The following is a 23,803-nucleotide window of genomic DNA, read 5'->3' on the forward strand; positions in this document are numbered from 1 at the left end:
TGCTACCGAATCGCCTTTGAGGGAAGCAGACATTGATGCTTTATTGGATATTCCACTATCTGACTCAGAAATCAATGCCCTACTCTAAAGGGATGCTGAACCGAAACCTGGATTCCACAAAACAAGCGGCAAAAGCGTGCAACGGGATGCTACAAACACCAAAACATCACTCATATAGCGATATCTTGAACGGATGACCATATTTTTCAAAAAAAGGAGGCGCATTTGACAGAAATGTTTACGTCATGCTTCTCCGAGAAGGAGAGGGAACGGCCTCGCGTCTTCTCCGCCTCGCCGCCTTGAGGGAGCGAAGCGAAGAGAGAAGGACACGGGATATCTCTATGCCACGTGCCTCGTCAACCTGGTTCAATCTCAACCTCTTTTTCTAAAAATATGGCCGTCCATTCGAGATATCGCCTTACGGGTACTGTTGTAGGGGTTGTAGCGTCCCACCTACATCTCCTGCATTGTATTTTTGAAATCCAAATTTCGGTTCACCATCCCTTTAAGACGGTGTGCCGTCAAGATTGAAGCGATGATTATCTTTTAGAGAGTGAGGATGATGACATTAATTATGCCATAGAGGATGATCACGGCAGGTGTGATAATAGCTCAGAACATGCGCGACAAAGTGATGACAGTGATTAAGAAGATCGCAACACGGAAACCCAAGCTTTGCCACCAAGAAAAAAGACGTCGAGTTCAAAAAGAAAAGCCAAAGTTATGGTCATGGGACAAAAGGATCTTGTGCCCCAGTGCATGCTGTCCACCGTAGTGGACATTCTGTAATTAATAAACTACATTTCTGAAAGCTAAGAAAAAAAATCCTCGGTCTCAACTCAATACCAATTTGGTTGTAAAAACGCCAAATTTTATGATTCACATGGACGTTTTTGAAGCATGCAACAAAAGGTTAAGGGCATATGCACCAGAGGTATATTTTTAAAAATTATTTCATATAATATGGAACTTAGACTTTTAGTTTCTGTCGCTCAATCTTTATAAGTCTGGTGTTATATTTGATATAGCTTTTTTTTTTTAGGTCTTTCATGCAGTGTAAAAGGCAGAAAAAACATGTTTTTGTGCACACGTGAGGCATTTCAACGCACTTAGAAAAACCTACAGCAAAATTCTGAGAGGTAACCCACCTAACACCAAGAGCAAATTGGCTGAAAATATGGAGCGGGGTAACTTTCGGTGTACAATCGAGGGAGGTTTTAAAAAGTTGCTATTTCTAGGTTGTGTCCCTTCCAAGCTTGTTATGGTGGCAGGGGGGCAACGAAGCAAAGATGACTGCACTTCCCAGTCAGCAACGCTCGCTTATATCCCGCCATAGCGAACTAGCCGCATTTACAGCGAAGCCATTATTGATCCTAACACAACAATTACTATTAGTGGGCCATCTTTCGGTGTTTAAAAAAGTATAGCAAATGAAGCTAAAAATAGGGGTGGGCTATTCTTCGGGGGTGGGGCATCTTTCGGGATTTTGCGAAACCACAAATTACACTCACGTCGTCGTTGTGTCCAAAATCTGGCCAAACGGGGCATTCTTTGGTGAGACAGGAAAATTCAGCATTTAGGCTCTCTTATCTAGGTGTTGATATGACGCACGTTAGCCGTCAGAAGGTGACAAAGAAAATTCAGCAGGCTTTGGTTCTGTTGCCAGACCGCTCGTGTAAGCTGCCGACAAGTGTTGTCACTACTTTCGGTCTAGATGTGCATTACTTGCTCCTATTGTTTTGCACAAACTCAAAAAGAGATCAACCTGGTGAGATTCCCCACAAACCAGATCAAAGTCGATGGCGTTGTAGCGTCTTCGATCCTTGTCAGTGATGCCGGGCATGTCGTCTATGATGTTGGGGATCAGGATGCGGCCCCTGGTGTCCACCAGGTCACTCAACAGGTACGTCAAATTGGAAAGGACCTCATGTCTGGTGGAAAGGAGGGCAACATGTATGGGGACATTCCAATCACCCCTTCCCCTAACAAAATATGTTATTATATCATGGCTAACAAGAACATCAACACAGTCATGTCACCAAAATTTCGGCCTAAAAAGAAGTGTGAAACAAATGACTGAAAAGAACAAATGACTGAAAAGTAGCAAATCAGCACATGTCTGGGCATGCACACTATGTATGTGTGCTAGCCTCTCTCTCTGCATGTATTTGTGCATGCTCGTATATATATATATACTCGCTGCTTCATGGGAACCAACTGGGTTTCATCGGGTCATCAAGGGCAGAGAAAAGTGATACAAAAAAACGCCTAAACAAGCCCCCGGTCACTTCCATTTTAAAGCAGCACAAATACCTGCTTAAAGTAAAGAGAATGCACTCACATTTAGTTCACAGTTAATTCTGCAGAAACAAATGAGACAAAGTGAAACATTAGTGACTTAGGAAAACTCGTTACCGGATAACGCTGCCCAGTTTGAAGGAAACGAAAACACAGAGATCATATTCTCGCCAGATTTGTGTGTGGCCTGCATTTATTGTTGCGGATGTCAGTGCTGCACCACCATAAGCGTGTGCAGGGTTCCACTTGAGAGGGGGGGCATATTCTTATAAGATCCCCCCCCCCCCCCCCCAATCCAGCCCCTCCAAAACAACCCCTGCATTACGCTAAGACATGCAATGCTAATGACCACTTGAATCCTTATAAATTTAAGACATCATATTTTCAGCCGTGCTCTTGCATTGTCCTTAAAATGGGTTTATATGGGAAAGGTGCACATCCATTTACACAAAGTGTGAAGCTTGAACACACTTGAAGTGTCACAGGGATGGTTTGCAACATCGAATTCTTCTATCAACATAAAAAAGTTTTATGGGACCTATGATCAAGAGAAATATTCAAATTTCGATGGACATTTGAAGAAAGGTCAACCGCCCCAAGCACCGCCCCTTCCCAAAAAAAATAACAAGACTAATTATGTAACCTGCCGTAGAGAGTGCCAATAATAATCCCTGGAGAAGGGGGACAAAGGAAAAACACAAGTCTCCAAACACAGCTAGGTGACTGGTGCACGACCAAAAAAAATCATGCGTTCGGAGATTTGCGTTTGTCCTTTGTCCCCTTTCTCCAAAGATTATTACTGTCATTCTTGTCCAGCTCGCTTGCACCTTTACATTAATTGTGTTATAATCGTGAAGAGTGCGTTACCCATATGCTGCGTTGCTGAATACATCGGACAGACTAGTCGACGCTTAAATGATTGATTGAGAAAACGCGCAAATGAGATCAAGATCTACCATAACCAGGCACGGCACCAGACTTTTCACAGCGTGTGTGTGTCTGTGCATGGGGGGGGGGGGAGGGATCAGTGGCAAGGCACACCAAATGTTTGGAAAGGCATGGGCTTTCGATTTATTGACTGTCCCTATTAGGACTAACAGAACAAATAATCGGGGACGATGGCTTGGCAGAGCCCTAGTCGCGCCCGGCCAAATCGACTGCGAAAACAAAGTCGCTTGGAGAGTTTTGCATGGATACCATCAGCTCAGTTTATTTCATGATTTTACAATGTATCTTAGCTATGGTTAATGTAGCATTTCACAAGCAAAATATTCAAACATATTTACATTCCGCAATACTAAATAGGCACGTTCGCGCTTGTCGTAACCCAATGTTCGATGAAGGATAATACATATGTAGTGATGGGAAGCAACGTGAAGAATCAGAAGCTTGACGTCAGAAATGCGCCACTCATGATCTGCTTTTTAGGCAGTCCCCTGCACCGCGGAAAGCCGGAGCACATCAGTGATCATGGAGATGGTTCTCCCTTACCTTTGCCAAATACGCCTGGCTGAGGTCCACGGCGACTAAATTATACGGACTACCTTTATGCACCTGCTTGAAGGAAGCCGAAGCCTGGGACGTCTTTAAGTGCCGCGCCGTTGGAGTGGCGTCCCAGTCCGCCTTCCTTTCGAAAAGGTTTCTTCCAGTTTCGATGGCAGTCTGTCAAAATACTGCACTTCCACTGTTCTGTTTGTTCCTAGTAGAATGCACTTGACAGGAGAAACAAAAGGCAGAGTTCGAAGATGCACTGTACTCCAACCATGGAAAGCTGAAATAATGTCATAGTTAGTCACAAGACCAGCATGTAGGCTGTAACAGCAATGGCTATTCGAGCCTCATCCGGTGGTAGTTGTCCTTTGTTCAGAAGGTCAGGTTTTGAGTTCTATGTTCCGAAAGTTGACAGTAGGTCTGCCATCATCGCTATCATTAAGACTCACGTTGATGCTCCTCAGCGCTGGCAAATGCCATCTGCTCTCCATTAAGCAAACGCTTGGCAGGTTCAGAATCGAAGGCATTTTCTGAAACTTTCCGCTTTGCCGCTGTTTGTTGGAAGAACTGACTAATCGGGCAATTGGATGCGATAGCACACCCCAGGGGAATTCTTCGAGTATTCCCTAATGTTCTTAGCACCAAGTGTTTGGCTCTAGGGATGGAGCTCGGATGGGGTCAGCCATCTGTACGGGACAGCAGAAGGGATCTCAGGAGCAAGGATGTCTCGAAAGAACAACACTGTTGTGTTCGATTAGTATCGGATAGCACTAGCCATTTCAGAAAATTGCTTCTTTCAAGCAGTCCACGTTCTTCAGTTCCCTAGGGCAGTGGTTCTCGAATGGGGGTCCACAAAGGCATTCCAGGGGTTTGTGAAGCCCTAGCTGCCTCACAAGTCAAGATCGGCAATAAAAGTTGGCTTTTATTGCTGGTCTTCGTTCCGTTTTGGGAGAAAGCTCTCCCAAAACGTTCCAATTTTTGGGAGTTTTCTCATGTGTGTGTAAATGAAAGAAGTTTACTTCACACTAGCCCATCCATTCATTAAATCACTATCATAATTAACCCATACTTTCCCTTCCCCTCACCATGAACGGGGTCGTCCATTATCTCCGCCGATCAACAAGGGGTCCGAGAAACATCAAGGGTTAAGAACCACTGCCCTAGGGCATGGCGAGGTTTAGGGAGAGCCCATAAATGAATGCCATTGTCGTTGTCAGCTTATACAAGACGGGAATGCTGCCGTAGTGTGAAGTGGCCGCTAACATAGAAACAAGAAATTCTGTAATAGCATGGCACACACAAGTTGATGCAGCCATAGTTTACAGCTAAAAGAAACAAGAAGGAACCCTATTCTTGCAGGGTACACCCCGCAACACTCTTGGGCAAACAAGCCCTCGCCGGCTTTTTGTTTTTCCCTCAATATTGAAGGACTGTCATCAAAACTACTATAGTGGTGGAAAGTGCTCAGATGGGATACTAACCAAGTGGTAAATTCTTATGCCCGCCAGTCCCCTTCGAAGTGTAATGCAAAAAAGCGTTCAAGTTTGTGCTAACAGTTGCACAGTGCACCTTTATAGGTAGTGCACACGTTTACAGCATGGAGGTAGGAATAAGAGGAGGCAACATACAACGAGAAAATTCCAAGTGAAGCCAGTAGTAGAGCTCGCGACTGGGTGGCAATACCTCCAAGAGTGCCCAAGTGCGTCCAATAGCGTCTTTTGGTTTTCGTTATCGTTGAGGGCGTGTCTCTCTGAAGTGGAAGACTCCCCCGGCTTTACCTTTGGTGGCGTCTTGCAGCCTCTGTAAGCTTGCTACCACCATGCTTTACAGGTGTGTACACCCGCCGGCAATATGAAAGTGAACACCTTATCTGGTTTCTTGTCTGTTTTACGGCTCCGTAAAGCTATATTAACTCTCATCTTCTCAAATGGTATGTGGCTTGGGGTCTAAACTTTGCGTTCTAGCCCTCTTCTGGAACAGAGCTTGTTCCAAAACTTGCAGGAGCGTCGAAAACAAGAAGAGGGCTGCTCACCTTCATATCGCTCACAGGTGTACACTCACTTAATTTTCTCTGTGACATCCTATACTATGCTCAGAGGGGAGTTTACATCAAATCGAGCAGTACTCAGGAAAAGAACTACCACATACAGTGCACAAAACATATTAATTTAAAATCACAAAAGTATAAATGGCTTCGTAAATAATTAGGCTTACTTCTACAAAAATAAGCAGATGCACTGGAACAAACAAAAAAATTCAAGATGCTTAGAAATTCGGGCATATACATGTGAACTTACTTTAGTTTCCCTTTAAACTATACTTTGCGCTTGTGAAATGATGCTGCATTCCACGTGACTCATTAGCCCGAGTAATAACGGCAGGGTTCAGATTAATGTGCAACACAGGGACGAACATACAACAAAAAGAACATGAAAATGTCTGTGTCACAAGAGCCTATTAGTTGAGGAACTTAGAAGTGTACATTCACTCAATAATATTAAACATTCCTGACAATTGGCTTATGAAAATCTTAGCACTCAGTTATCTTTTATGTGCACTTGTTATTTTTTTAATATATTCACAAACATGCAAGTTCACTGTTTGGTGAGTATTAGGGTAACATGTTGGGCCCTCTCAATTGCAATTTTGGGCATTCTCATTATTGCCATCACAATTTTAATGCTTCTAAAACTGGGGTAGTACTATAACTCCACACGCACACGGAGGCAGGATAGCAGGCGCAGGTTTTTACCTACCTGCTTTGCCTGACATGCCGCCGTGTGCACACCAATTTAAGTGCAAATAAATCACTCACTCACTCAACTAAAATCTGGTATCTACCCATAATTATATACACACAAAAGAATAAACATGTATATGTTCACTATTGTGTTTATATGAACCTCACCAACACTCTTACTTGATTCTTACTAATAAATTGTTACCATGGTGCCCTAGGTGGAATCATGGAATGCACAATAATCTCGACCAAAGTCTGCTACACTCCTGAACCAATTATTACTACGATGCTCCTTAGCACATCACGGAGCAGGTAATAATATCCAAAATCCATTCTAGTAAGCGCTCCCTTCTGGAACCAGCTTGGCCCACAGTAAATTATCAAGCATGTGCCCATATCACAATGAGTTTCCACACGCTACTTCTGAAACGCTTAAAAAAAAGGCAAAAGACATATCAAGTGCCCACCCATCCCGAGCCCACCTGGCTAACTGAGATGCTCCTCCTCGTCAGCTGCTTCTGTGAGCTCTACGGTGCAGAGCGGTGAAGCCTCCCCCTCCATGTGCTTCTCTGCTTTTTTGCTCTTGGACCCAAGAAGCCTGCCCCGGTAACCTCCAAATACGGTGGGTGCTTGCTCGGTATTTTATGATATGCCTCTGCTCCATCATTGCTTCTATGCTGCCGCGTGCTTCCTGAAGGCGACCTGTAGGCCTTTCTCGTGTTGTACTCGCTTTCTAGGCCACATTGCATTACGACACCGCCGTCTCGTCACGCAACGCCGTGTTCCTTTCCCATGGAGTCACACTGTTCTCTCATTGACCACAGCACCCCTGCTTCCGTGTGAACACACGTCGAGCGAAACCTCCTTCCGAGTACCCACGAAAAGCCTTAGCTTTAGCTTCCGAAACAGGTGCCTTTATCAAAACAAACTTTTGGGCTAGTTGGCTAAACATTATGAACACAGACAGCACTGAAGACGAGGACTAGCAGAAGTTGACAGGATGGGCGCTGACTAACAACTGACGTTTTAATACGCAAGAATAAGGAGCACAAAAAAAAAAATGTAAGGGGGAGGTGTAGAAGGAAACAAACGAGGAAGAAGACAAAAGAGCTATGAATCTGGAATAAAAATTACTATAAATAAATATGAGGTAAAATAAATGTTACTAAACTTTATGTAAAAGAAAGAAACGAAAAAGAAAGAAGAGCTTCAAAAATGAATTGGCAAACAAGTAGCAGAACAATTCCTTCGCCGAAACTGTCACGGAAAAGGCACCGGCACATGCGTCTCCATGGGATAGAATGACTGACTTGAGCTTCATACATGGCGTGCAAGTTGGTGTGCACCTCGCACACCTTCTGTTTGTTTACCACCAAATGTGCCCACGTGAGTTTGTTTATCATGACCTCAGCCTATAATGACACGAGCAAGGCTGCTGCGTGAGCGTGCCTTATCTACGCATTATCTATGTTGCCCTTTGATTGACGTGCCACTCTTCACATTCTGATGTGCCAAAGACGGATTTTACAACACTTGCTCGCCGTATAGTTCTCTCAAGCGCTAGTTGTGGAACCGCTTCGGGACACGAGTTTGTGCAAAAAAGTGGGTGCATTTGCACACACTAGTCTTCTACCTCGTGAGTTGTTAGTCAGGGATGGGCCCCGACCTACAACTGACCTTAGTAGGGATAAGCTGACGTCAGTGAGAATAGACAAACCAACATTAGTTGGGACGGCACAGTGGTGCCTTTGTGCTGTGAACTCCTAGGTCCTTGTTCAAACTCCCCATCTAAGACGTGATGGTGCGATGAAAGTCTCGTGAAAAAAAAGTGGACCGCCTCAAATGCTCCAGTCCGTCGTTGTCGTTTCTTGATCCAGACCAAAGAGGACCGCACCTCCCGTCACAACAAAAATCTGCAGGAATCGGCAAACGAAACCCTCCAACCGTGATGTGCCCTTGACCTTTTTCAACACCAAAAGACAACGTCCTGGAGTCGTGACCATGCAGTACCCCATTTACCATGCTGCAATCTAGACGGCTGGCACGCTGCCTCCTGTGCACAACCTGGTTGTGGGAGTGGCTCGTCTCTTTTGAAAAAGAACTATCACAATGGGAAAGAAAATACTGATGCTGTAGTATTTGGTTGCAGCAATGTATAGACTTTACTAGAATGGAAAGTTGGGCGAGTTGGTATGAATTCATTTTGAAAAACAGCGCGAATACCACACGGACAAGAAGGAAGAACACAGCGCCTCGTCCTGTGTGTTCCTCCTTCTTGTCCGTGTGGTATTCGCGCTGTTTTTCAAAATGTATAGACTTTAACTAAATAATGCATGGTGTTCCAATTAAAAAAAAACAACACAGGGACAGGGTAAAATTGGACAAATGCAGGGTTGTATTCAGGTCCAAAGGCATTACACAGGAGTGTGCTGGGTTACGTAAGAATATATATATATATATATATAGTATATAAAAAAAGACCACGGTAACGTCAACAGAAATAAACACAACTGTACATGTTACAAAAAAACTTAGTTTCGGCAGCTCAAAACTTTGAGTTAACAGGGATTTGGCTACGGCCAGGTGGAGCCATGTTTTAGAACAGCTGCGAATGAAACGAGCATGACAAATATTTTGTTTGACAGGGCTGAACGACATGTTTGTGATGGTAATCGATGCATACTGAAATGTATGGTCTTGATAAAACCCATATGTTCAGAGTTTAGTAGTTAAGTTACAAAACACAAAGTATTTCCCTGCAATGTGTAAAACGGGGTAACGATACGCCTACAAACAAGTATAATTGTTTGCTTGTCATAGTTCATAAATTGTCTTAGCACATTCCTGTGCCGGGAGGAGGTTTATGCCACAAATTAAAGATCAACAAGGAATACAAAGACAATAATTACTTGCTGTTTTTCATGAACACAGACCTCTGCTGATCTGCTGTGTGGCATGCAAAACATTAACACAAAGCATTACATTAACATACAAAAAGTTATGAAAAAGAAAAACAACCCAATGCAAGAAATACAACACAAGTGCACATTAAGCATACTTAGGGGGAGAATCATTTACATTGGTGAATGAATTTTAAGTGCCAGAGCTTAGTTCAGATAATCAAATAGTATAGTTACTTGAATGACATTATGCTGAAGGAATTGTGGAGAGAACTGGTCGAAGACTACATGCTGCACAGAAATATCTGGTTTCAAAATATTTTATGGAAAGTTCTGGTTTTATTTCATGCTCTACATTTGCTTCAGCAGGTGCCTAGCTGCTTGAGTACAGTGTCACAAAATGTGTTAAACTTGAAGTTTCAGGAATGGTGGAAAGTAAAGCACTCTAAGGCATGGCAAGACAAAAATTCACCTACCGTACTACCTAGTGCGAATCGCTTTTTGCTTTTAAAAAATTTTAATCGGTGCATTTTATACAATGATGCAACTTATATGGAATATTTTCTAAACCCATGAGCTTTAACTATGAAAATTTGCCAGAGGAGTTATAATTCTTGTTCAATTCGAGAATATTGAAACTTTCTCTCGCTAGCACATATACTGCAATCATAACACACATATGCAGTCTTTCCAATTAATCTTTGCCGTGCCGGTCATGCAAATATATAGGTGCAACTGGTATAAAGGTGCGGCCTATATAGCAAAGCTTTAATGAAAACAGCTGTTTTTCTAGTGCAGCGCGACTAATCCACAGGTGTGATTTATATACCAGAAAATATGGTATAGACGCTTTCAGCGAGTCAGTTACTTGAGCTGCCACCAGTCGGCGCGCCCTTCGCGCGCTTTTCGAGCCGCCATAGGTGACCTACAGTTTCTCGCCGTTGCTCCGCGTTGTGTGCTGCACAGGCCACCACCGGAGCTTCGTTTTCGTGTTCTTTTACGTTCCGCGTTGAAATCTTGTATTTTCTTTCGGTCTTTTCGATATTTAGGACATTCATTTAATCATTTGATATTTATATTTCAACATAGCTCTTGTATTTTCTTATTTGTGGAATGGAATCGGACAGCGAATGGGTCGACGATACAAGATTATGAGGCTTCAATGACCAAGTTCATCCCATTTTTATGTTTTTGTCGCTAATAAAGGGCAGTCAAGACTATTTCGACATACGTAAATTGCAACTGACGCAATAAGGCTATCACAGTCGTGCTTCTCGCTGCATGCGCATGCTCGTTTCCGTAGAGCCGACCCGCATGTAAGCGATTTAGCGTGCGACGAGACGAGCGACAGAGATTTCTCACCGTCGCCCGTCGCATCGCTCGGTTTTGGGATTTCTAGAAAACGTCGCTCACCATCTTGGTCGCTTGCTCCGTCGCTTCCATGCGGTTTGCATCGTCGCGCGACTGAGCGACAGCGAAGTGGGTCGCCGTCACTTATCTGGTCGCTTGCCAAATCGCTTACATGCGGTTTATACTCAGTTAATTTGCATGCACACAGCATTGAACCATTGGCGCCTCGATATTAAGTATAAACCGCATGCAAGCGACGGTGACCCGCTTCGCTGTCGCTCGAGCAGTCGCGCGACGAGGCAAACCGCATGCAAGCGACGGGAGAAAGCGACCAAGACGGTGAGCGACGTTTTCTAGAAACCCAAAAAACCGAGCTATGCAACAGGCAACGGAGAGAAATCTTCGTCGCTGACTCTCGTCGTTGTCGCTGTCGGTCATCTCGTCACATGCAAAATCGCTTACATACGGGTCGGCTTTACGGAAACGAGCGCGCACATGCAGCAAGAAGCACGACTGGATTGCCTTACTGCGTCAGTTGAAATTTGCTTATGTCGCAGTGGTGTTGACTGCCCTTTATTAGCGAGAAAAACGCTAGAATGAGATTAACTTACATGGTCTCTGAAGCCATAATCCTGTATCGTCGATCCATTCACTGTCCGATTCCATTTTATAAATAAGAAAATACAAGAGCTATGTTGAAATATAGATATCAAAGGATTAAATGAAAGCCCAAAATATCGAAAAGACATAAAGAAAACACACGATTTCAACGCGGACCGTAAAAGAACGCGAAAACAAAGTTCCGGTAGTGGCCGGTGCAGCACACAACGCGGAGGAACGGCGAGAAACTGAAGGGCGGCTATGGCGGCAGGGTCACGTGACGTCAAGATGGCGGAGCCCTTGAAATGTCGCCTGAAAGGGTCTATATGCTTGTTGCAATGGAGACTGAAGGGTTCTCTATTAGTGGTGGTTCACTTTGCAGTCCTGACACCCGAAGTGTTAAATGGCGGCGAGTATTGGTAGTTCATAGACGATTCATGAATAAGCGATCGCTAAACAGGTGGTCTATCCAAGATAGTCTCGAATAAAAGGGTAAAACGACACTGTACAAACACGTCAAGCTCCACCACCCTTTACTATACAATGGATGTCCCTCACGGATGATGCTCCTTCTGATGGGCATTTAAAAAAGATTTCTGCACAAACTTTTCTCCACACAGCTTGCAACGAAATGGCGGGTCTCCACCGTGAAGTCCCTCGTGACACGTCAACTGGAACCGCCGCTGAAACGCGGCCCCACAAGTTCCGCACCTGTACGGTTTGTCGTCCGTGTGGACTTTTCTGTGACGCACCAAGTCCCCGCTATTCGCAAACACCATTTGGCAAGTCTGGCACCTGAACGGCCTTTCCCCCGTATGGATCCTTACGTGAGACTGCAGGGTACTTTGGTGTGCAAACACCTTCGGGCAAGTCTGGCACCTGAACGGCTTTTCACCCGTGTGAATCCTCTCGTGAGACTGGAGGTTACCCTTCTGTGCAAATACTTTGTGGCAAACGGTGCAGCTAAAGGGCTTTTCGCCCGTGTGCGTCCTTTCATGCCTCCTAATGCCTATCCTCTCAGAGAAGGAGAGAGGGCAAAACCGGCACTCATACTTCTTTCGATGCGGGGGCACCATCTGCTGCCACACGGCGAACAAGTCGTCCGCAGAAGAGTGTGTGCCCTCAGCGTCTTCACGGCCAGGGGCCTCTTCTTCGACTTTACTGGCTCTCGGGACAGGCCCTGCGAGGGAAACAAGCCAAATTGTATTTAACAGGCTTTTCTTTTACAAAGAACAGCAGCTCAAGCACCAACGTGTACCTAATCATCAACACTGGTGTGGAGGGAGGTGGTCACTCACTTTAATGGACGTCACACTCCCCAAAAAATAATGTCCTTTTAGTGCTTGGATAGGACACGTCACAAAACAGACTTTTTCAAAAAAAACTTAGCACAATATTTTTGCCATTAGACTCATTCTGAGTTAAGAGCAATTCCGAAACATGCTTTTGTTTTAGGGCCAACGTCTCGAAAGCAAACCAAGTTTCTGAATTGTTAGGAACTCCAAAGATGTCTAGCAACATAAATATTGCATTAAATTTTTTTCAGAAAAAGTACATTTTCTGTGTACGTAGCCAATCCAGGCACCTAAAAAATGTGTTTGTGCAAGTTCAGCTTCTCTTTAAGGTGTCACACTGGTTAGAGATTTAATTTCTGAACTACTCTTGTGATCGGAACGAAATTTTCAGGGGAGATTTAACATCGGGTGCATGTGTATTGTGCAAACTTTCAGCTCTCTTGGACTATTTAATATACCTACATATCAAGATGTGTCACTCTTCGTTAAGAAATCCATGATATGCAAATGAAGCTATTAGGCACCACTTTGACTGCTTGAATATAAAGTGGGCGATGTGAGACTTCGAACTATCTAGTTTTTATAACTCAAATGTAAATATTTCAAGAACAGTTATTACGTCAATATATGAGACGCATATCTGTCTTATGTCAATTTTTTAAAAGTTTTTTCTCAATGAGGACTTTAACTTGAAACAAAATAAAGTAGATAGCCCGATTCCCCAGGAAATTTCAGTTCAGAAACATCTTAATTGTGGTATAGGGATACTTTTACCTTCAAACAAAAGATTCCTTCATGTGAAATTTACAGTGAGAAGGGGAACTGAGAAAAATGCATTCAGACATTGAACTCCTTGGCTTTGTTACTGCCTTACAATGGGTAGAAAATAATTTATATCAACTAAGCTATTTGGCAGATGGTTATCAAATTTAGTGTACGAGTGTATAATTTGTTTCTAAAACCGAAAACCTCAAAAATTGAAAAATGAATTTCCCCCAAAACATTTGAAATTTAGGTCCATGTCCCCCTTAAGGGGCCGTGCAACAATGTTAGGACTTCGGTAAATTATTGTGGTAGTTGCTCCCTGTCATGTATGATTTAAAGAATGGAAAAGTAAATTTGCCTGTGCGCATGTGTTCTTTAGAAAAAAAAAGTTAAGCAATTGACATTCTGAATGCCTCCAAACTACCCTCAACTCTTCACACCTTCTTCCAAGTCAGGTGTGTAGTGACGCGCAATGGAGATAGAGAGTATTTGGTTGGAATCTCTTTCAAAGCCTTCAGCGTGCGCAGGCTTGTTATTCACATGGCGACCTTGAAAATTGGTCTGAGACTCTGAGCGATGTGGGGAGGGGGAGAGCAAAGAGCTTGCCTTTTTGTAAGGAAGTTTGATTGACGTAATAGCACAAGGAGGTGAGGCTCAAGGGAGGAATAGTTTCACCTCGCGCAGATGGCGCCACCAAAACTGAATATAGTACAACTTTGGCGATGACATGAAGTTTTTGACATATTTACTCATGTTGAAACGACAATATTTATCAAATATGGCATTAGATTGAGCACATAATGGCACATATTGCCAACCTATTACATTATACCCATTGCACATGTCGCCTTAGTTCCCGTGGCAACCACCGCACGGCTGCGAATCGCGAAATATTCCCGTTTTTTTCTTAGCTATTATGCAATGGAATCACAATATTTCAAAAGAATAAGGCGGTTTCTCGGTTCCTTTTGGTAAGATAAACAATTTAAAAAGTTAAAACTGCAAATTCTTTTGAAGTTAATATTGTCGCATAGCCCCTTTAACGACAGCAGATTCAATACGTAGAATGCTTTAAAGGGGCACTGACACGCCAAAGGTCATATTCTATTTGTTGTCTAAAACTATGCAAGCTGTAGAGATACCACAATGCGAAAAAAAATTTCCCCACGCGCGCGCACCCCTTTTTATCTTTGTCGCACTTCTCTCTCTCTTCTCACCCCCTCGCATCTTTTTATTTCTGACATAATAGATTATGAAATTTAGTAGCTTTGTAAGCGAAATTTCTGTAATATTTAACTATGGCATTCGTGAAACATATTTTTTAACGCAATTGCGAATGCATTACGGCCCTTCTTTTTGATATACCGAAAATCAGAGTCCGGAATGATGTTTGATGTCGCCTCCTGGCTTTTTATCCTCCCTCGGAAAACCTGGCAATGCACGACACATGTAACACCCAACGACCTCTCGGACTTCGAAAAGGAAATCGTCAAACGGTTTGGTGTCTGTGTACAGTAATTTCGGCTGTGCAACAGCCAACTGGTGCAATGTGGCACCTCGCATTACTCACAAAAGTCCACTGTGCGCTCTCTTCGACCTCACACTGTTTCAGAAAATTTGAGATTGCTGAGAGGGCCCTAAATGAACTGCAAACTCTGAAGTGAAGCTTCGTCTGCTCACAGCGATAAGCGTCTGGCAAGCAGAAGAGCAGTTGATAGCGAGACACGGGCGAACATGACTCTCCGGGTCGGGTCGGTTCGGAGCCGTGAGAGAAACGTGAGTTGCAGGACAACTCAATCTTTGACATCACTGCAGTGGCGCGGACGACATGGGAACTTCAAACTCGGCTTTTGGGAATTGTATTTTTTTACTTCATAAATACTGAGTTCCCAAGTTTGTAAGTGTTCAGCTGACCCTATTCAAATGAGTTCCAAAGTTTTGAATTTTGAGGGTAATGTCCAGGCATTGTTTTCAATTGTTTCAAATAATAAAAAAAAATATGACTTTGACCTGTAAGTGCCCCTTTAAGTGTGCAATGCCTTCTCCCTACTAAAACTAAATAAAACTCAGACATTCACTGCCTACAGACTTTGAAACATTTAGCTAACTTTCCCATTTCATGCTTGATGAATACTCGAAATCTACAGTTTCTACCTCCATTCTCCCATCACCCAACAAGTGAGCTGGCATTGAAATAGTGGTTGCAGCCTCATAGCAACATGTTATACACTACTAAAAACATATAGCTGAATCATGTGTTGAGAGCTACAGGCCACTAGGCTAAAAGAAAACAACGATTTTAACACAGCAGTCTCAAACTGGTTTCATTCACATGAACACTGCAATAGTGGACTGAATCTAGTGTGGCAGACTGGTTTGAAGGAGAGAGCAGTTGTAATTTTTCATGCCTTGACCACACTCAGTCCTAATGCTGTTACATTGGTGGAAAGAGGGATGGTTGCAAAGAACTGGTCATGAAAAAAAATTGGCCTACAGTGAGGAAGTCCTCCCTAACCTGTATGTTCCCTAGATTTTCTTCGAAAAAATGGCCCGATTTTTACCACAAGGTTAGAAGAGGCTGAATAGACAAGCGTGGCAGATCTCAATGCAATGGTACAGCACACAGCACAGTCCAGATTTAAAGCCAACTTCAGCTAACCAAGACACTGGTGGTGTTTGAGAATATCTAACAGTGCAAGAAACGAAACATTTAAACCCCAAAGGGGTAAAGCCGGGAAAGCATGAACAGAACAAATGGCATCATCACTGAATATATACCATAATATTCCGAGAGATGCCCCACCCCCAAAAGATAGCGCATTCCTATCTTCGGCATGATTAGCTATTTTTCCTGAAGCACCGAAAGATAGGCCACTTCTTGTGATTAGAGGGGACCTGGGCAAGGGTGACCTCGGCAAAAACAGTGTTACTTAACAACGGCAGGAAACAAGCGAACAGTAATGACTGGGAAGGACAGTTTTTCGTTCACTGCCCCTTCCAGGGACCACAAGTTTTGAGGGTCACAAAATCTAAAATTAGCATTTTTTTAACCCTTTTCTTTTTATGGCTCGCCGAAAGTTAGCCCATCTCTAGTTTTTATCCGATTTGCTGTCGATTTAGGTGGGCTATCTCTCAAGATATTATGGTGGAACAATTTTGTACACAGCAACAGAAAATGAAAAAATAAAACAAAAACATTATAACTAGAGGCAATGCAAAACAAGTCAGCACATTTCCTGTTAAAAGACTGGGCCGGCATGGATGTACCCCTCAATATAATTCATGACAGGTCCCTATCTGAGGTTGCTAAAAAAAAGATGCACTCCTTTAAAAAACATTCTTAAAACATGCAAAGAAAAAATTCTGAACTGCATATATGGAAAAAAAATGTCATAAAATAAACTTACAACAACAAAAAAAAGATTTAGAGCTACACTTATGGTGCGAAACAATTTGTAGTTGGTGCCCGCGGGAACCCGTAGAAAAGTGGCTATAGCAGTCACGCGACTGACCACTAGTCACGTGGTAGACCTGCGCGCCGCCACCACCGCAAGTTACGACGGAGCCGTTCAGCGCCACCGCTGAAGTCCCCAGAACCCCCGTCGCCGCTGCCATCTGATCGCATTTTTTTTTCTTTATATGTAAAAAAAGTAATTTAATATACTGTTAAAAAAAAATCTTCACAAATCTTATTTAATTAAACAAATAAAAAAAAAAATTTTGCAAAAAAGTAATTATTAATATCATTACTTACCAACAGTATCGGAAGGGAACACCCTGGCACGCCGCCGCCATCCCATTTTTGATTGGCGCAAAGGTGCTTGCACTTTTGGGAGCTTCCTATGTGCTCTAAAAGTTACTTATTGATTTTTTTTTGCACCTAAAATGAAGATTAATAATTAAATTTAGAACCCATTGGGAGCTCCTGAAAGAGCGCAAGCACCACGTGACTATACTGGCCAGTCATGTGACTCTAGTAGTCACTTTTCCATGGGCTCCTGCAGGCGCCAACTGCAAATTAGTATCGCGCCGTAAATATGTAGGGTGTCCCAAGTCACCAGGCTCGACTTAAAATGGACCGTAAAAGTCGACGCCTACACGTAGCAACCTAAGCTTTTCGTCAAAGGTGTATTTCACAGGTCGGTTTTTTCTTTTAATATTAGAAAGCGTAGCTCCCTTTCTGTAAAGTATTGGGCCAAGAAACTTGCTAGGGTCAATGGCAGGCGGTGACGCAGACGACTAAGTCGTGTTGCGGGGCACGTTTGGCGCTTGTATTGATAGATGGTGCTACCTCCTTATCAAGACTGCTCGCGACCACCATTGTTTATTAAAATGAACATAATCTTTCTGTAATGTACCTTTTGGTTAAAAAGTAAATGCAAAACAATAAAAACAAAAAGTTTAAAAAATGTGTTTGCATAACGACTTCTCTTTTGCAGCCAACAAATTTCATCTGCGTGTCGTCTGCTTTCTTTCACTGGTCGGCTACACCTTCCGACGCTGCTCCCAACGCCATCTATCAATACACATGCCAAACGCGCCCCGTAACTCGACTTGGTTGGCTGCATCGCCGCCCGCCGTTGACCCTGGCAAAGTTTTCTGGCCGTATTTTTTACAAAAAGAAACCTATGCTTTGTAATTTTACAAAAAAGAAAAAAAAAAACGATCTGTGAAATACACTTTTGACAAAATGTTTAGGTCGTTACATAGAGTGTCGATATTTACAGATCATTTTAGATTGAACCTGGTGACTTGGGGTACCCTATACATCTAAAAACAATTTTTGTTTCAAAGTGAATTCATTTTATGACATCATTTTTCATCCAAGTTGTTTAAAAAAAATGTTTTTCCTTTGCATATGTTTTTTAAAAGGATGTTCTTTAGAGGAAGTCATTTAAGGGAAGTCCTTTAGAGGGCTACTGCACCACACTGGTTTTGTTTACAGAGATGTGACATTAGTGGATTGCATCAGGTGGGTCGGCTATTTGGGATTGGAAAAACAGACAATAAATTGGACACAACTGGCCAGAGCATGGCAACATCCGATATGATGCAAGTATGTCGTATCTATGTGATTAAACAATCTATGCGAAGAATCAGAGCAGCCGGAAGTTGGCTTGATTGGTGGGCGTTCCGTTCTACGTAGCAATGTGCGGATTCTCTGCATTTGGTCCAAGACAATGCAAGAGAGACTGACCTGCAAATAAAAATTGTGAATTTATTAATGTGTCACTGTGTTCGCAATGTCTACAGGTTACAACGGTAGCAAAGAAAAAAGCAACTTGCCAAATGTTACTTCTATACACAAAAGTGTATAGAAGTACCATTATTGCTTTTAAAAATGTATTTACCCCTCCTATTAAAGTCCTTAACTTGGACTAATAGTATGTAAATAAAAATAATAAATACAAATAAAATAAGCAAGTTTCCCTTCTTATCAGTCAAACCAATGTAAACTTTAAATATTTATAATGAAAACACCTAGACTTCATGTCAGGTCACTAATGGTTCGTTTGCAGATGCAAGTTACCCTGTTAGAGACATATTTTACAAATGCCCTCTTCTGAGGGTTTACTGTCCAGAACAACCACTGGTGTGCTGTTACTTAAAGGGCAACTCCGGTCCATACTTTCGATTTTGGGATTATGACTGTTTTTAGTGCAGTCAGCATCCCTGAATAGCAAGGTGTAATTTTTTTCTCGTTATTGCGCGTAGTTTTAAAGATATTGACGCCTCAAAGTTTTGTTTGGGGCGCGGCCAACAGAACCGAAACGAGCCGCTCGAGGCCCCGGCAACACTGGAAATCAGCCGCTATGTGAACGTGACGTCAACATCGTTCTCGTTCAACGAGTACGCAGGCCGAGCGGCACCTATACCTCCGTTGCGCTAGCCGTCTGAAGATAGGAGCTAAGCTGATTTTGTTTTAATTCTGTATATGTGGTAGTTATCCAGCATATGTAGCAAGAGTTAGTGCGTATACCCAAAAGCTAGCGACTGGAAAACCCGTGAACTTATTCGATGCCGTACTCGACGGCCGACGCCGTGCGTGCGCTATGCCATACTCGTCGCTTGTATACCCAAAAGCTATAGCGAGTGGCAAACGAGTGAACTCGTACGGTGCCGTACTCGGCGACTGTCGCCGTGCCTGCGGTCTTCCGTACTCGTCGCTAGGCCTAAATTGTCATCTGGGCTCTGAGGATGGAGCGGCGTTGCTTTACACCGCGCTGCCAGTGACGTACAGTACTGGGGGCCCTCTCGCTTTCGCGCTGCGGGTCAGTGCCAGACACGAAGCTTTGGGGCTCTCCGGCGCAGGCCGCGGCGCCCGAACAGATGTGTGCTGGGTTGTACACGTCTGTTCTTTCGTTCTTTTTTGCTCGGGCACGTAAAAACCGAAGTCCAAAGTCCACTCGTCGAACAGCGTTCACCCACACCTTCTCCAATTTTCGGTCCGTCGGAAACTTGTGAAAAAGCACCTCCGTGTTGCACAGCGGGTTGTTTGAGCAACCCACAGCGCTACAAGTTGCACTCGGCATCTTTCGAGAAACAGCTGGGCAGTCTTGGGCGCACCGAGTCGCTCGTTAAAACGAGTCTTGGAGTCCTCACAAGGCAAATAAACAAAAGGCTATACCGAAGCTACACGGGCTACAGATAAAAGCAACGGCTAAACACGCCAATCACAAGCCGAAGTAGCGGTGGTAGCAGCTCAAAGAAGCGCACTTCGTGCAACGCCCGGACCGGAGGAAAAAAGAGAACACTACGGACGTCACGGCCCAATGTTGCTTTAGCGATCGGCAACCCGCTGGCCGCCCGCTAAGGAGCAGCGGCTCGCAGCGAGTCGCATTTTTGTTATCGGCATTAGTTGAGAACGCGGCGTCCAACGGATGTAATATTTTGGCTGGGGTCGTATTTCGTGTCACTACAGCGATACCAGTAATTTATTTCATTTCGAGTTTTGGCCGGAGTTGCCCTTTGAGGTTTTTAAAGGGCAACTCCGGGCAATTCCAGAAATTCTGGGATTGCGGGTGATTATTGTGACAAAACTACTAATAAACGGTTCCATGTCATTCTTTTTCTGAAAAGTTAATTAGTGTTTTTGCAAACCTCGTTGAATAAAAAATCACGAGGTGAACCGAAACCCTGCTCTCGGCAGGCAACATTGATTCTGCTCGTAAACTACTAGACATTGCGTGGTACGGCGATTTCGGCTGTGTCACCAACAAAAGCGGTGGACGGTGTGGCAGCGTTGACCCCGCACAGTCGGGTAGTGGCAGTGTCATCTGCTTTGCTTTATTCCTTCTCTGCCCCACACACTTTTTTCTCTCACACCACACCCCATGCCTCGAAGAGTAAGTAACAAACAAAAGAATTCTTCTAATTGTTGACATTCTGCACAGTGTTGGCTGTGTCCACACAGCAATGTTGACTGCGCTGCTCCGCCCACTGGATTGGGTGGATTTTGCTGACTGTGGACCCACTCCGACTTTGTTGGCCAGTTTAATAAACGTTGAAGTGGAATTGCGTCGTAATACTTTACATGTAGGCTTTTCCGACGATACGACGCTTAAATCTTTTTATAAATCTGGAGTTAGATTTGATATAGCTTGTTTTCTATATTCTCGATCCAATATACATGAAAAAAAAAAAAAACATGTTCTTGTGCACACGTGAGGCATGGCACCACTCTTAGAAATGCCTAGTAAAATAAACTAATTCGCTCCTTTTAAACCACTGAGTGCAATGAACAACAGAAATAATGTGTGTGATGCTTCTTTCATTTTAAAATAATTGAAAATAGCAAAAATGCCATTTGAAGGGACTGAAAAACGTTGCTCGAGTTTTTCATAAATATAAAAAGATACACATTGTAACCAAACCTAGACAGTTGCATTCTACATATTCTAAAGTATATTTGCGATAGGACAATAGACCCTTTCTGAAAAGGTGTAAATAAGCATAGTCTATGTGCAGCCGCCATTAGTTGGTCTCATCGCCTCCGGCGTGGAGTCCGTTATTGGTTCCCAGTTTGCGTTAAACACTGATGCAGCACTCGAACAAAATGTGTTTCAGTCTGAGTACACTTCGAATGCTGACAAAGCGCTCGGGTCCAATGCGTGCTCATAGCGCATGACAAACTAATGGCAGTCCCACATAATCTATGCATCATTTCGAAATGGGTCTATATTAAGAGCAGAAATTCTTGAGTGCAAAGTGTGAAGATGACTGAAAATTACATAAAAACATAAAAAGAAAAACGCGTCTGAATGTTATTAGCAGGGGTGGCCCAGACTGCGGCTTGCTAGCCGCATGCGGCTGTTCGACGGTCCAATTGTGGCTCACGACTCCCTGGTAAACATGCTCCCCTTCCCCTCCTGTGTTCCCAAGACAAAAAGAGTTCTAGATGTTAAGAAAAAAGCTTTCTTGTCAGTCTTGTACTACACTACATACATACAGCTGGACTTCTTTTTGACATGTAGATGCATCTAGTGATTCCGTTTCCATTATTGTTCTAGAAAGAATTTCAAACCATATACAGTAAAACCTCGTTATAACAAAATGGGATATAACAAACTAATCGATATAACAAAGCAATCGTAATTCCCCTTGCTTGCTAATAGTGAAGAAATGGACATTGGCTATAACAAACTAATGGTTATAACAAAATAATTACGACCACTCCCTCAACTTTGTTATAACGAGGTTTTACTGTATGCATAACGGCGTCAGGGGCAATGGCTGACTAGCAAACCATGCATTCATTTTTGCTTAGCGGTTGAAGAAGCATTCCACTCCCTGGTGCTATTTGTTGCAGTCAAACATTATACTTGTCCGTATTGGAAAGGACTGTTCCCTATCGCTTCTTGTTAAAAGTAACCCCCCCTTTCCTTTTCCTGTGGCTCTCTGAACTTTTGTAGTTTTGTCTGTGGCTCTAACCCGATGTCACTCTGGCCACCCCTGCCACAAAGCTATACTCTTTCGTTGCGTAAAAAGTAGGGCAATGTATGTGGTAGTTTCCAAAGTTTCCGGGTCTGGGCCCATACGAGAATGTTTGTGTGCAGAAGGAACACGGTGATTTGTCCATTGTATTAAGAAATAACCTCCCTGTACAAAGGTGCAAACTCCTTTAAGTTGGTCACACAGTAGCTACGGTACATACAGGTGTTGCGAGCATAGTGTATACTGCTCGGCAATCCGGAAAAAATTGTGTTTGCCGAGTAGTGCACTAAGGTTACGTTCTGGATTCAGATGGGCAGAAGTCTTATGGAGATCTACAACACATTGAGGGCAGCTAAGTTATACACCTTCGAATGGCCTCGACGACCGAGAGATGGAAGGGGAGAAGTCGAAAACCACAAGCATAGTGTGGAATCCAGACGCTCCCTATCCCTTTCGGCAAAACAAGAATGTTTTTTTTATCATACCCACCTTAGAGGGGCACTAAAGAGGATTCTGCGATCGTCTGTTCTTGGTTATGACTGATTCTACGGGCCCTAAGCGTCCTAAAAATCTAAAAATTACAATAACACGACGCTGATTTTTAATTAAAAACATATTGAAAGGTCGGGACACACCACTTTCTGAGCAGATTTTCCAGTCAGAAAAGGCAAGGCAGATTTTCTGCTCAGGAAAGGCGGCTTGCGATTGGCTGTTGGGCGCCCATCGTAGCTGCGCTGATACCGTTACTGGGGTATGCTCCGCCGTTCCTGAGCGGAAAAGTCTTTTCAGAAAGAGGTGTGTCCTGACCTTTCATCATGCTTTTATTAAGGAGATCGGCATTGCATGATTGTAATTTTTGAATTTTTAGGATGCTTAGGGCCCGTAGAAGCAGTTATGACCAAGAAGAAATTATCACAGAATCCTCTTTAGTGCCCCTTTAAACGGATACTTCAACGATAGCCTAAATATACCCGTCGTGTTCAGATATAGGCTGAATAACATTCACAATATCCGTAAATGACAATCGCAGGTTTGTATTTGGAGCCTGATGGCTGTATTTTTCGTTATAAACGGCCCACTCTGGCAAGCGCTTGGAGAGCAGCCAGCAGAGAGCATGTCACATCCGGTGCAACCGTGATGTAGTCAATCTCAGGATAAGTAAAGCTGTGTCAAGGCTGATGTCGTTAGGATGCCCTAGCCATTCCAGCTACTGAAGCGGTCGAAGCACACCAACAATGGGGCCACTGCAACTAACTGCAAAACTGCTTTTGTGTGAATTTTGAGTGACAGGTTAATCTTCTATAATCTTGTAGAGGAAGAATAGTGATGTCTGAAACACACAAAAGAGAGTTTTATTGAGTGGGGAGTTCCTCCCCGCCCCTCTTCTCTTGTGCTGGCAGTAGAGCTGTTGGGATGACATCAGGTTCAAA

General features: G+C 43.4%; 2 protein-coding genes across 2 annotated transcripts in view; one reads left to right on the forward strand and one right to left on the reverse strand.

Annotated features, from left to right (window-relative positions):
• The window catches only part of LOC8027348 (transcription termination factor 2), a 61,463-nt gene that overhangs the window by 3,234 nt on the left and 34,426 nt on the right, over positions 1-23,803 (forward strand). The window lies entirely within an intron of this gene.
• On the reverse strand, positions 11,636-18,096 carry LOC121833281 (gastrula zinc finger protein XlCGF49.1-like). Its single transcript, XM_042286421.1, has one exon. The coding sequence runs from the start codon at positions 12,453-12,455 to the stop codon at positions 11,934-11,936; it is 522 nt and encodes a 173-aa protein (XP_042142355.1). The 5' UTR covers positions 12,456-18,096; the 3' UTR covers positions 11,636-11,933.

The sequence above is a fragment of the Ixodes scapularis genome, unplaced genomic scaffold (assembly GCF_016920785.2).
Source record: "Ixodes scapularis isolate PalLabHiFi unplaced genomic scaffold, ASM1692078v2 PGA_scaffold7__128_contigs__length_106722199, whole genome shotgun sequence".
NCBI lineage: Eukaryota > Metazoa > Arthropoda > Arachnida > Ixodida > Ixodidae > Ixodes > Ixodes scapularis.